The sequence below is a fragment of the Bos taurus genome, chromosome 11 (genome assembly GCF_002263795.3).
Source record: "Bos taurus isolate L1 Dominette 01449 registration number 42190680 breed Hereford chromosome 11, ARS-UCD2.0, whole genome shotgun sequence".
Taxonomy (NCBI): Eukaryota; Metazoa; Chordata; class Mammalia; order Artiodactyla; family Bovidae; genus Bos; species Bos taurus.
This window is the reverse complement of record NC_037338.1, coordinates 94,296,803-94,309,859: the sequence shown is the minus strand read 5'-3', so window position 1 is coordinate 94,309,859 and position 13,057 is coordinate 94,296,803. Positions and strand designations below refer to the sequence as shown.

The 13,057-nt window shown below is 38.1% G+C and overlaps 1 protein-coding gene across 9 annotated transcripts in view; it reads left to right on the top strand.

Annotated features, from left to right (window-relative positions):
* STRBP (spermatid perinuclear RNA binding protein) overlaps positions 1–13,057 on the top strand; it is a 198,700-nt gene that overhangs the window by 137,151 nt on the left and 48,492 nt on the right. For all 9 annotated transcript variants that reach the window (XR_236501.4, XM_059891235.1, XM_059891236.1 and 6 more), the window contains 3 exon segments: positions 2,520–2,612; positions 3,224–3,423; positions 10,681–10,839. Coding sequence is in view for 8 of the 9 variants with exons in the window: in XM_059891235.1 (XP_059747218.1) it covers positions 2,520–2,612; positions 3,224–3,423; positions 10,681–10,839 (452 nt within the window). In the remaining variant the exon portion in view is untranslated.

Genomic DNA, 13,057 nt, shown 5'->3' with positions numbered 1-13,057 from the left:
ATGCTGTTTCTTAGTATGTTCCTGCTGGAAGACCTTTGTAGTTGAGTTTTCTCTTCCTGGGGCTCTTTCCCCAAATAGCTGAATTTTCTTTGCTTCAAGTCTTTGTCAGTTAATGACCTTATCTATAAGTGATACTTTTCTGATGGGTACCACATGTTAAAAAAATGGCAGTGTCTGCTCTCCCGTAAGTCTCTTACTTTTCTCCATTGTGCCTGGACTAGATGACATGCTGGGCTTAGTCTCCACCACCAGGTGCGCACACGCTCTCTAAAAACAGGGAAGTTGTTTTGTTCTCAGTGTCTAGCATCTAAAATTGTCCTGAACATAGAAATATGCTCTATTAATATTTGTTGCTGAATAAATACATGAATGAAATTGTAATGAGAATGATGAAATACAGACTTCATAGGATGCTTGTGAGAATTAAATTGATTCATATAAGGTATTAAGAACAGTGCCAGGCATATGGTAAGCCCTCACCTGTTGTTGTTGTTTTTTTTTTTTAATTTTAATTAAAACAATTTTTAAAAATTTATTTTTAATATAAATTTATTTATTTTAATTGGAGGCTAATTACTTTACAATATTGTATTGGTTTTGCCATACATCAACATGAATACGTCACAGGTGTACACGTGTTCCCCAACCTGAACCCCCCTCACCTGTTTTTAAAAATTGTTACCTCTCAAATGACCACTTCTTGTTTCTAGGTACTGTATGTATTGAGAACAGCTTGTTTTTTTGTAAGGCATGCTCTCCACCCCCGTTACTATTATGATTAGCTCCAGATTTTACAGTCCTTGTCCAGTAGCAGGGATGGTAGAATGAAGCTTAATCCATGCAAACTGTTCATGTAGCTGGAGATTTTAGAGAACAGATCTGTATGTTTAAGCCAGCTAGTGAATTCCAGGCAATCAGAGAGCAGCTTTTAATGCAACTTAATGATTGCTTTGATAAGCTTTTCTCTGATTGTTTTTGTTTTGGACAATAAAGCTCCTGCTTTATGTCTGCCAGTATTATTAACTAGTTGCTTTATCTAAGAAATTGATACTAGTTTTTAGTTTTTGTTCCATACCCATTATGTTGTTTCTAAGTCTTATGTTAGATAGTTTATAAGATGCAAGATAAGGAGAAAATATCTTTGACCTTCCTAGAGCACTAAGGAAACACAAGGTGTCTATGTATGAAGTAGACAATGACACAAGACTCCATATGACACTTTATGTTTCTGATATCATAGAAACTCTTATAAAAAACTGAGATGAGAGAAGCTGAAGAAAACTTAATGAGATGAGCTGTAAATAAAATCTTGAATAGGAGTTTGAATGGGCAGGCAGAATTACTTTGCAGTATGAGAAATAATCAGATTTCCAAAAGCATGAGATTTTAACATGTTGACTTTAAAAATTTATGTAATAAATGTTAACTTAGAGAAATATTTGAAAAGACATAAGTGAAAATAAATCTTACTACCAGAGATAAGTACTTTTAACATTTTGATATATATCTTTCCAAACTTTTTTCTGTTTATGCATATACAGTTGTGAATATATGCATAGATATTTGTATGAATATATTTGAATAAATTAAAAAAATATAAGAAGGGTTAATATTGTTTCATGAAGATTCAGTTAATAGTTTTTGCTATTACAAGATTATAAAGTTACTGCAGATGGTGGCTGCAGCCATGGAATTAAAAGACGCTTGCTCCTTGGAAGAAAAGGTATGATCAACCTAGACAGCATATTAAAAAGCAGAGACATTACTTTGCCAACAAAGGTCTGTCTAGTCAAAGCTATGCTTTTTCCCAGTAGTCGTGTATGGATGTGAGACTTGACCATAATGAAAGCTGAGCGCCAGAGAATTGATGCTTTTGAACTGTGGTCTTGGAGAAGACTCTTGAGAGTCCCTTGGACTGCAAGGAGATCCAACCAGTCCATCCTAAAGGAAATCAGTCCTGAAAATTCTTTGGAGGGACTAATGCTAAAGCTGTAGCTTCAATACTTTGGCCCCCTGATGCGAGGAACCAACTCATTGGAAAAGACCCTGATGCTGGGAGGGATTGAAGGTGGGAGGAGAAGGGAACGACAGAGGATGAGATGGTTGGATGGCGTCACCCACTCAATGGACAGGAGTTTGAGCAAGCTCTGAGAGTTGGTGATCAACAGGGAAGCCTGGCATGCTGCAGTCCGTGGGGTTGCAAGAGTTGGGCACGACTGAACTGGACTGAACACATGTATGTTTTAAAATTTAAAAAATTTTTTGTATTTTGGCCACACCATGTGGCATGTGGGATCTTTGTTCCTCAGTCAGGGGTCAAACCCACGTCCCCGGCATTGGAAGCGCAGTCTTAACCACTAGACCACTAGCGAAGTCCCTACATTTTCAGTTGATCAGTGAAAGGGTCTTATTGTTCTTTTGTGATTCCTAGGATTTTTCCTTCCTGAACATATTAAATACATTTGGTAGAGTAAGTGAAATCACTATTTTAACTGATAATCTCTTGTACCTTTTTTTAGGTGCTGGGTCTTCAGCTCTGAAGAGGCCATTTGAAGATGGATTAGGGGATGATAAAGATCCCAATAAGAAGATGAAACGAAACTTAAGGAAAAGTGTGTAAAATCTTTATTCTTATAGATGTGAACTAGAAAGGATTTATGTCCCAGGAAAATAAAAATTAAAAAGTGAAGAATTTGATTGATTTGAATTCGAGTTTGAAGAACATGAATAGCTTCTGTTTTCAAGCACCATTTGCTTAAGATATATTAATATTGGCAAACTAAAATTAATTAATATGGTAATGCATGGGCTTCCCTGATGGGTGAAGAATCCGCCTGCCATTGCGGGAGACACTAGTTTGATCCCTGGGTGAGGAGATCCCCTGAAGAAGGGAATGGCAACCCACTCCAGTATTCTTGCCTGGGAAATCCCATGGACAGGGGAGCCTGGCAGGTTACAGTCCATAGGGTCACCAAGAGTTGGAATTGACTTAGCAACTAAACAACAACAAAGATGTTAATGCATGTTACTTTTACAATGATGTTAGTGTAAGTATTTAAGCAGTAATTTTAGAATTATTTATGAAGTGAATTTATGTGTGCATTTTGAAAATCTTGCTTTTTTAAAACCTGAGTTTATAGTGGTTACTATTACTAGGAACCTACAAAAACATAGATTAAAGCAAGTGGTCTAATTTCTGATCTCATTCCTCTTTCTCTTGCAGTTCTGGATAGTAAAGCAATAGACCTCATGAATGCACTAATGAGGCTGAATCAGATCAGGCCTGGGCTTCAGTATAAGCTTTTATCTCAGTCTGGCCCTGTCCATGCCCCAGTCTTCACAATGTCTGTAGATGTGGATGGTACAACATATGAAGCCTCAGGACCATCCAAGAAAACAGCAAAGCTTCACGTAGCAGTGAAGGTACACTATTTATTTTTCTTAAAAATGCTTTGTTATTTTATGTTGTAAATAAGGTGCTTGTTTATCTATGGTATATTAACAGAATTTTCAAGAGTTTAATGACAATAGCGTATAGACTTCTGTTACCTCTGAATCACAAAACTATTTTTTTGATTATAAAATAATATGTATTGATGATACAAAATTTGCAAAACACAGAAAAAAGTAAAGAAAATCTATGTTAATTGCTTATCTCTGAGGCAGTTCATTAATATTTTATATAGTATATACAACAGTATTTTTGTTTGTTTTATGTTGAGCTCACAGTGTATGTGTAATTTAATCCTCTTTCATTTCACATGTCATCAGTATTTTTCCATGTTATTAAAATCTTTATAAATGTATTTTAATGGCTGTGTTATTATAATGATTATAATAGATATACTGTTACTTGTTTAAACATTCCCGTCATTGGATATTTTGTTATTTGCAGAATTTTTTCTATCATAAATTAATGATTTTTTTTTTTTGCAACTGGTGCTTTTTCTGTGTTTTGAAATATTTTCATAAAGAATAAGATCCAGGATTGAACCAGTCAGTTATGCATATAAGTTTGTAGAAAGTTGCTAAATACTAGACTCTATCCATGAGTACATCTGGCCTCTTGCAGAGAAATATGAAAATGTCAAAGATCATGTAGATAGAAGATAACTTTTAACTTCAGAAAAATTCTGTTATGTAACAGTATGACATAAGATGTAATTGGTCTGTTTTCATAATCATTCCAGTTTGCAGGTATTTATTAATGTAAATGTAAACATTTATCATGGATGCTAAGAATATAGCAGTGACCAGAACGAAGTCTCCACCCTCCTGGAACTTGCATTCTAATGAGGATAGGATGGGGAGAAAGACAGTGGTTAGACACATGGGTCAGTTATTTGTTAAGTGGTAATAAGCATAATTCAGAAAAATAACAACTTAGCCATAAAATTATAGAACAATAGGGTATGTTGTTTAAAAGGGAGTACTTTTTAAGTATGTCGAAATAGTATGAGTTTAAAACGAGACAAAAAGAATACTAAGAATGAGGGAAAAATGAATTTAGGAATAAGGCTAAAAATACAGTTTAGTTGTAAAGTATGCTGTGAATGAGTCAGAAATTTGAATAGAAGTTCTCTAACATCTGACCCAGAAAGCTTTTGAAATATCTACATCAGTTCTTTGTCTATGACAGTTGATTATGAGAGTCAAGAGTTGTTTTGGTCTAAAGGTCACTTGGCATTCCCCTTGGGTGGGTCTTCATAAAAAGGAGTCAAAGCAATATCATGAAGCAGTGATGTCTTCAGAGGCACCTCTGATGCTGTGACAGTCTGTGGGTTATTTCTTATAATAACCTGTAATATAAGCTAGTGGCTTCATAGCAGATTTCACTTAGGCAAATTTGGGGGAGTTAGTAGAGTGGCAAATTTTGCAATACGACAAGATTTAGGTGTTGTTTGTTCTCATAATAACCATTAATATTTCGGTATGTATTTTTCTAAGCTTTTTGTTTTTAAATTTATAATTTCAAAAAAGTATTGAAAATGAAAAATATTTCCCTAAGTTTGATGCACACACATGGGGTGGCACCTGAGAGTCCACTGAGGATTTGGAAAATATTTGGTAAATGTACTGTTTTAGCTTTATAAACTTTGCATCATTAGGAATTGTGAAAACAATCTGGCTCCAACGGTTTCACATAAGGAATGGAGGGACCAACATACTGTATATACAAAAATGTATATTTAAAATAAGGGCCATGGCTTTCTTGTGTATCTAAAAATTTATTATGAGGCTTTTTTTTTAATAACAACAAAGTTTGCTCTAATTTTTAGTGATGGTATAATATTTTATTAGTATCAATCTGCCATAATGTAACTAATCCATTTAGATTTAGATGCATTGAGTTGATTGCTTTTCATGTTTGTGAACTAGTCTGATTATCCTTTATGATACATTTAAGAGATGGAATTGCTAGGTTAAGAAGAAAGCACAGGGCTTTCCTAGTGGCTCAGTGGTAAAGAATCTGCCTGCTAAGGCAGGAGACACTGGTGTGATCCCTGATCTGGGAAGATGCTATAACCTTGCTAAGCCCATGTGCCACAACTATAGAGTCTGTGCTCTAGGGCCCGAAAGCCACAACTGCTGAAACCCTTGAGCCCTATTGCCCATGTTCTACAACAAGAGAAGGCACTGCAGTGAGAGGCCCGCACACCATAGCAAGAGGGTAGCTCCCTCTCGCCACAACTAGAGAAAAGCCCACACAGCAACAAAGACCCATTAGAGCCAAAAATAAATAATAAGAAGAAAGCACATTTGAGTGATCTGTTAATTCATTAAACATGTATTCACTTCAGTAGCTCAGTCCTGTCTGACTCTTTGCGACCCTATAGATTGCAGCACGCCAGGCTTCCCTGTCCATCATCAACTCCTGGAGCTTGTTCAAACTTATGTCCATCATGTTGGTGATGCCATCCAATCATCTCATCTTCTGTCGTCCCCTTCTTCTCCCGCCTTCAGTCTTTCCCAGCATCAGGGTCTTTTCTAATGAGTAGGTTCTTTGCATCAGGTGGCCAGAGTATTGGAGTTGCAGCTTCAGCATCAGTCCTGCCAATGAATATTCAGGACTGATTTCCTTTAGGATGGACTGGTTGGATCTCCTTGCAGTCCAAGGGACTCTCAAGAGTCTTCTCCAAGACCACAGTTCAAAAGCATCCATTCTCTGGTACTCAGCTTTCTTTATAGTCCAACTCTCACATCCATAAATGACTACTGGAAAAACCATAGCTTTGACTAGACGGACCTTTGTTGGTAAAGTAATACCTCTGCTTTTTAATACACTGTCTAGGTTGGTCACAGCTTTTCTTCCAAGGAGCAAGTGTCTTTTACTTTCATGGCTGCAGTCACCATCTTCAGTGATTTTGGAGCCCAAAAAAATAGTCTCTCACTGTTTTCCATTGTTTCCCCATCTGTTTGCTGTGACATGATGGGACTGGGTGCCATGATCTTAGTTTTCTGAATGTTGAGCTTTAAGCCAACCTTTTCACTCTCCTCTTTCAATTTCATCAAGAGACTCTTTATTCTTTGCTTTCTGCCTTAAGTGTGGTGTCATCTGCATATCTGAAGTTACTGATATTTCTCCCGGCAGTCTTGGTTACAGCTTGTGCTTCATCCACCCTACCATTTCACATGATGTACTCTGCATAGAAGTTAAATAAGCAGGGTGACAATATACAGCCTTGAGGTACTCCTTTCCCGATTTGGAACCAGTCTGTTGTTTCATGTGCAGTTCTAACTGTTGCTTCTTGACCTGCATACAGATTTCTCAGGAGGCAGACAAGGTGATCTGGTATTCCCATCTCGAAGAATTTTCCACAGTTTGTTGTGATCCACACAGTCAAAGGCTTTTGTGTAATCAATAAAGCAGATGTTTTTCTGAAACTCTTTATTTTTCTATGATCCAGCAGATGTTGGCAATTTAATCTCTGGTTCCTATGCCTTTTCAAAATCCAGCTTGAACATCTAGAAGTTCATGGTTCGCGTACTTTTGAAGCGTGGATTGGGGAATTTTGAACATTACTTTGTTATCATGTGAGATGAGTGCAATTGTATGGTAGTTTGAATATTCTTTGACATTGCCTTTCTTTGGGATTGGAATGAAAACTGATCTTTTCCAGTCCTGTGGCCAACTGCTGAGTTTTCCAGATTTGCTGGCATATTGAGTGCAGCACTTTAACAGCATCATCTTTTAGGATTTAAAATAGCATCGCCTCCACTAGTTTTGTTCATAGTGATGTTTCCTAAGGCCCACTTGACTTTGCATTCCAGGGTGTCTGGCTCTAGGTGAGTGATGATACCATTGTGGTTATCTGGGTCATGAAGATCTTTTTTGTATAATTGTTCTGTGTATTCTTGCCACCTCTTCTTAATATCTTCTGCTTCTGTTAGGTCATACAATTTCTGTCCTTTATTGTGCTCATCTTTGCATGATTGTTCCCTTGGTATCTCTAATTTTCTTGAAGAGATCTCTAGTCTTTCTCATTCTGTTGTTTTCCTCTATTTCTTTGCATTGATCACTGAGGAAGGCTTTCTTATCTCTCCTTGCTGTTCTCTGGAACTTGCATTCAAATGGGTATATCTTTCCTTTTCTCCCTTGCCTTTAGCAAAGGATTAGGATTTCTTATTAAATGTCAGGCATGTATTGCTAAATTGCCTTCTGTAAAGGTTATATCACATTATAGATTCTGTTATAAGTGAATTTCGGAGTGTGTTTTATATGTAATGTGTTTATAAAAGTAGGTTCCACTAGATAAAAATCCTTGAATTCTTTACTCGGTAACTTGGTAGACCTCTGTACCTGTTAAGAACAGCACTGAAATCAAAATGAGACAAGAATAAACCAGTTTTGCTCAAGGAGCTTTGCTCAAGGAGCCTGGCTGCCTAGCAGCACATACCCTAAAGTAATGAAGATTATTGGCCAATCTTCCCTTTCTTCCTCTTTTTCCTGACAATCCCTCACAAAAGACATTGTTATGGACATAATCAGCTATATTCCACCAAAAGAATCTTAGTCATTGTAGGCAAAAGATCAGGTGAAGGGGGCAAGAAATAAAGCCCCTCTGCAGAAGTTCTGGAGCCATCAGTTCTCTACCAGTGTAAGCTGTGCATATGGCTTTCTCCTGAGTGGAGAGCCATGGAGAGGGTGTTTCATGTTTTCACTCTTGGTCCCTCATCTTTGAGGGTGTCAGCCGTCTCAGCCTTAACCCCCTGCCAGAAGAGAACAGGCATGATTACCCTTGATTTTCTATTCACCTTTCTTCCAGGGATTATCTTGTGATTTTCAGTTCAATTGATTTGTTTATTAGGTTTGATTTGTTTGCCAGACATTTGAAACTCACTTTTCTTTGGTATACCAGTTTTTTTTTTTTTTACCTTAATACTGATTCCAAACAAATTGTTTCTATAGTTCCAAGAACTCCATACCTTTTTTTTTTTTTTTTTTTACTTTTGTGGCTTATGCTAGTTAATAATTTCAGAATGTGTTCATAGAAATATGACTTAATTTGAAAATGTTTTTGTTGTGCTGTGTTGTAAGTACATTTGCAATCCTTTGAGATTATCCATCCGTTTATATGAAATATTTATAAATGTATTGAAGTATGTTGCTACAACAACAAATGAATCTGATATGTGAAAAAAGGGCAGAGAGAAGTGGTGTTAAATAATTTACATTATTCTCTTTTAACTATCTGTATTAAATTTGGAGAAACTGCATGTCTTTAGTTTTTATTGGAGTAAACAAATCAAATTTCTCTCTTTTTTTTTTTTTAACAAATCAAATTTCTTTGGAACTCTTGGCTTTTGACTTGCAGCCTGTGTTAACCTGGTATTAATTCCAGACTGGTAACTGCTCTTTCAGAGACGGAATTTCTCAGAGAGAGCGTATTTGCAGGACTTGGGCAGTAGAGAGGTGTTTTTTTTACAAATAATGGTGAGGATATAACCGAGTGACGTTAGTGTACTTAGTGTGAAGTACTATTTGAGTCCTTTTAGAACTTAGGATGTTAAAGTATTCTTGGCCTTACTCCCATTGAATACAGAGAATTTATTTACAATTTGGAAATGTTCAACAGAATGCCAAGTTCTCCATATGAACTGGGTGAATTAATTTCAGGTTCTTTTGGTTTAGAATTCTACTTCTGCCCATTTTTTGTTTAGCGTAATTTCATGTATGTTAGCAAAATCCTTTGTACAGGATGCCGTCATTTATAAAGGCTAGGCTGTTTGACTTCTTTCTCATTTGTGTGGCGACCATTACAGGTTTTTGAGAAAGCTATTAGGTTTAGTTGAGGTTATAAAGAAATATGCCATTGCTTTTACACTCAAGCAACTTAAAACATAGTCAAAAGCCGAGACAAATACAGGGATCTTCAGGAACCTAACTTTGGTACAGACCTTTAAGTCAGTGACTGACAATTCAGTGTCAGCCTGTTTGAAAGAGGCTTATAAAAGTGCTCACGAACGTATTCTTTTGCAAACATCTAAAGCAGTTTAACCTGGAAGGAGGTTTTAAAAGGCTTGCAAACACACACATGCACACACATACACTGTTTGGAAAACTATTTTAAAAAAGATGAGAAGTGCCAAACATGAATGGAAATACACAAGAATAAACATGGGAGGGAGCCATAGAGTAATCGCTCCTTGACAGGAGGCTGGAGATACACGCCTAGACTTGCTCCTGGTTCACTTAGCAGCAGAGGATGAACCCAAGGACTGAATCTTTTATTTCAAGTCTTAATTATGCTTTAAGATGGAAGCCAAAGGAATGGATAGTAGGAAGCTACAGCTGTAATTTCGTAACTAACAGGCAAACTGGCTCCAAGGTAAAGAAAATGTCTTGATTTCCTTTCTGTGCTAATTTCCTCTATTGCATTGAGTCATAAAACTTAGGTCAATTAATCAGCCTTCCTGTTTTGCAAATTAGAAAATTGAGGATCAGAGGAGAAGAGGGTTAGAGCATCAGGTCTTCTCCTTTCTAGCCCAGTGTACTTTTCATAGTGTGCCACCCTACTTTTAATTACTGCTACCTCATTGGCTGAATTTGGCTATTCTGTTTCTCCATCTCTCATTTCCAAATTATTTATGTACTTTATTAATTTTTGGTTGCACAGCGTCTTCATTGCTTTGCGTGGACTTTCTCTAGTTGTGGTGAGTGGGGGCTACTCTTCATTTCAGTAAGCAAGCTTCCCACTCGGGTAGCTTCTCTCGTGGAGCGCAGGATCCAGGTGTGTGGGCTTCATTGGTTGCAGTGCACGGGCTCAGTAGTTGTGGTGCACAGGCCTTGTTGCTCCTTGGCATATGGAATCTTCCTGGACCGCGACTGGAACTCATGTCCCCCGCACTGGCAGGCAGATTTCTTATTCACTGTGCCATCAGAGAAGTCCTCATCTCCAAATTAAGTGAACTCAGAGTCGCCTCAGGTTTGCATTTCTGTTATCTGTTATTTAAACCTAATTACTCTGAGGAGGTTTCCTCCATTTTTTTGTGGTGATACCCTGGTAGGTAAAGCTTGTTTAACCAAGGATTTGTAGATGAGCAACATCTTGCTTTTCCCTGCAATGCGTTTCATGGATTCAAATGCTTTGGGTTTGAAACTGGTGTTCTCAGTATTTCGTCTATTCTCTGAGGTGTCTGGTATTTGAATAAAACTGAATCTTAATGTAATTTTTACAGGTACTGCAGGCAATGGGATACCCAACGGGCTTTGATGCAGATATTGAATGTATGAGTTCCGATGAAAAGTCAGATAACGAAGGCAAAAATGAAACAGTGTCTTCAAACTCAAGCAATAATACTGGAAATTCTACAACTGAAACCTCCAGTACCTTAGAGGTATACTTATATATTTTTTTCTTAGAAAAAAAGTAATGTATGTTTAATGTCAAAAATTTGAGAGTTCCGGAGAAGTACCAATGAGATAATCAAAAGCATATACAGGTGTATGTATTTAAGAGGCAGCCATTATTAATATTTTTGTTTATTTCTATCCAGCCTTTTTTCTTTGGTTATTTTTTTTTATAGAAGGTAATGATACTTTCATACAGTTTTACATCTCGTTTTTTTCACTTAACTCTAAAAATATTTGTAAGCATAACTGTGTACTGTATGGATGTATCCTAATTTAACTAGCGTTTCTCTTTTGCTGGCCATGGGAGTCATGTCCAGCATCTCACAATTACAGTATATCAAGAATGTCAACAATAACTGAAGCATGAAAAGCAAAAAGATCTAGGGAATTCCCTGGTCCAGTGGATAGTACCCCATGCTTCTACTGCAGGGACCTAGGTTCAGTCTCTGGTCCCTGGGTTTGGTCTCAGGTAGGGGAAATAAGATCCTGCAGGCTGCTGGGCTATCAATGAATGAGTGTATTTATGTATGTTTGTAAACTTAAAAAAAAAGCTAATGAGGGAAATTTAGGATTATTTGAAATTTGTTCTAAGATGTGGGGGTCAGGTCATCATTGAGTTGGTCCAGCCCTAAAGAGGGCATAGCCTGTTCCTCAGACTCTTGAGTAGTCCTGACCTATGACACATTGTCACAGATAATAGAATTTTACAAAAATCCAAGTAGAAATGATACATGGCTTAATTGGAAATTCAAGGGGCCCTTGCTTGTGGCATTTTACATAAGGAAAATTAACTTAGCAAGAGCTTATATGACATTTTTTTAAAATTTGTCTTTTGTAAGAATGATATTTATCAAGGACTTAGTACTAAACTCCTTTTGGTGGTGGTTTAGTCACTAAGTCGTGTCCAACTCTTGGGACCCCATGGACTGTAGCCTGTCAGACTTCTCTATTCATGGAATTCTCAGGCAAGAATACTGGAGTGGGTTGCCATTTCCTTCTCCAGAGGGTTGTCCCGACCTAGGAATCAAACCCAGGTCTCCTACCTGCCTTTCAGGTAGATTCTTAACCCACTGAGCTATGAGGGAGGATACTAAACTCCTTTTAGTGTCTGCATATTACTAGATGCTACAAAAATTGTGTCCAGAGCCTTAAAGATTATGATATAATGTGATAAGCACCATGATTGCAAAATGAAACATACACACATGTAAAATCAGAGTAATATATGAGCTTGATTTGAGATAATGAAGAGGAATTTGCTCTGTGGGGAAGAGATAGAAAGAAGACATTCTTGGACAAGGAAAGTGAAAATGTTAGTCACTCAGTGATGTCCGACTCTTTGTGACCCCCATGGACTGTAGCCTGCCAGGCTCCTCTGTCCATGGAATTCTCTAGGTAAGAATACTAGAGTGGGTAGCCATTCCCTTCTACAGGGGATCTTCCCGACCCAGGGATCGAACCCAGGTCTCCCGATCTCCTGCACAGCATGCAGATTCTTTAGCATCTGGGCCACCAGAGATCTGGAATTGTGAAAGTAGATGTCTGAGAAGTACCACGTAGGCCTGTATGGAGGGAACTGATTAGGGCTGAGGCCTGTGAAAGCAATTCCTGATCCCTCTTGTGATGTGGTGGATTGGCACCTGCCTTTGGAGAGGACCAGTCATTCATAAGTGGTTGTCACAGGCAGGCCAAGATGGTTTGCTGGCAGTGTTACAAATACTCGTGTCCGACTCTTTGTGACCCCTTGGACGGTAGCCCATCAGACTCCTCTGTTACGGGATTCTCCAGCAAGAATACTGGAATGGATTGCCATGCCCTCTTCCAGGGGATCTTCCTGACCCAGGGATTGAACCCAAGTGTCTTATGCCTCCTGCATTTGTAGGTGGGTTCTTTACCACAGCTTCCCTGGTGGCTCAGAGTTTAAAGCGTCTGCCTGCAATGAAGGAGACGTGGGTTCGATCCCAGGGTCGGGAAGATCCCCTGGAGAAGGAAATGGCAACCCACTCCAGTATTCTTGCCTGGAGAATCCCATGGATGGAGGAGCCTGGTGGGCTACAGTCCTCGGGGTCGCAAAGAGTCGGACACGACTGAGTGACTTTACTTACTTTACCACAGCACACCTGGGAAGCTCACTAAGAGAAAAAAAGCTCATTAATTATAAGGTTCAGACTGTTCAAAGGAAATTAAGAGAGCAGAGCACTG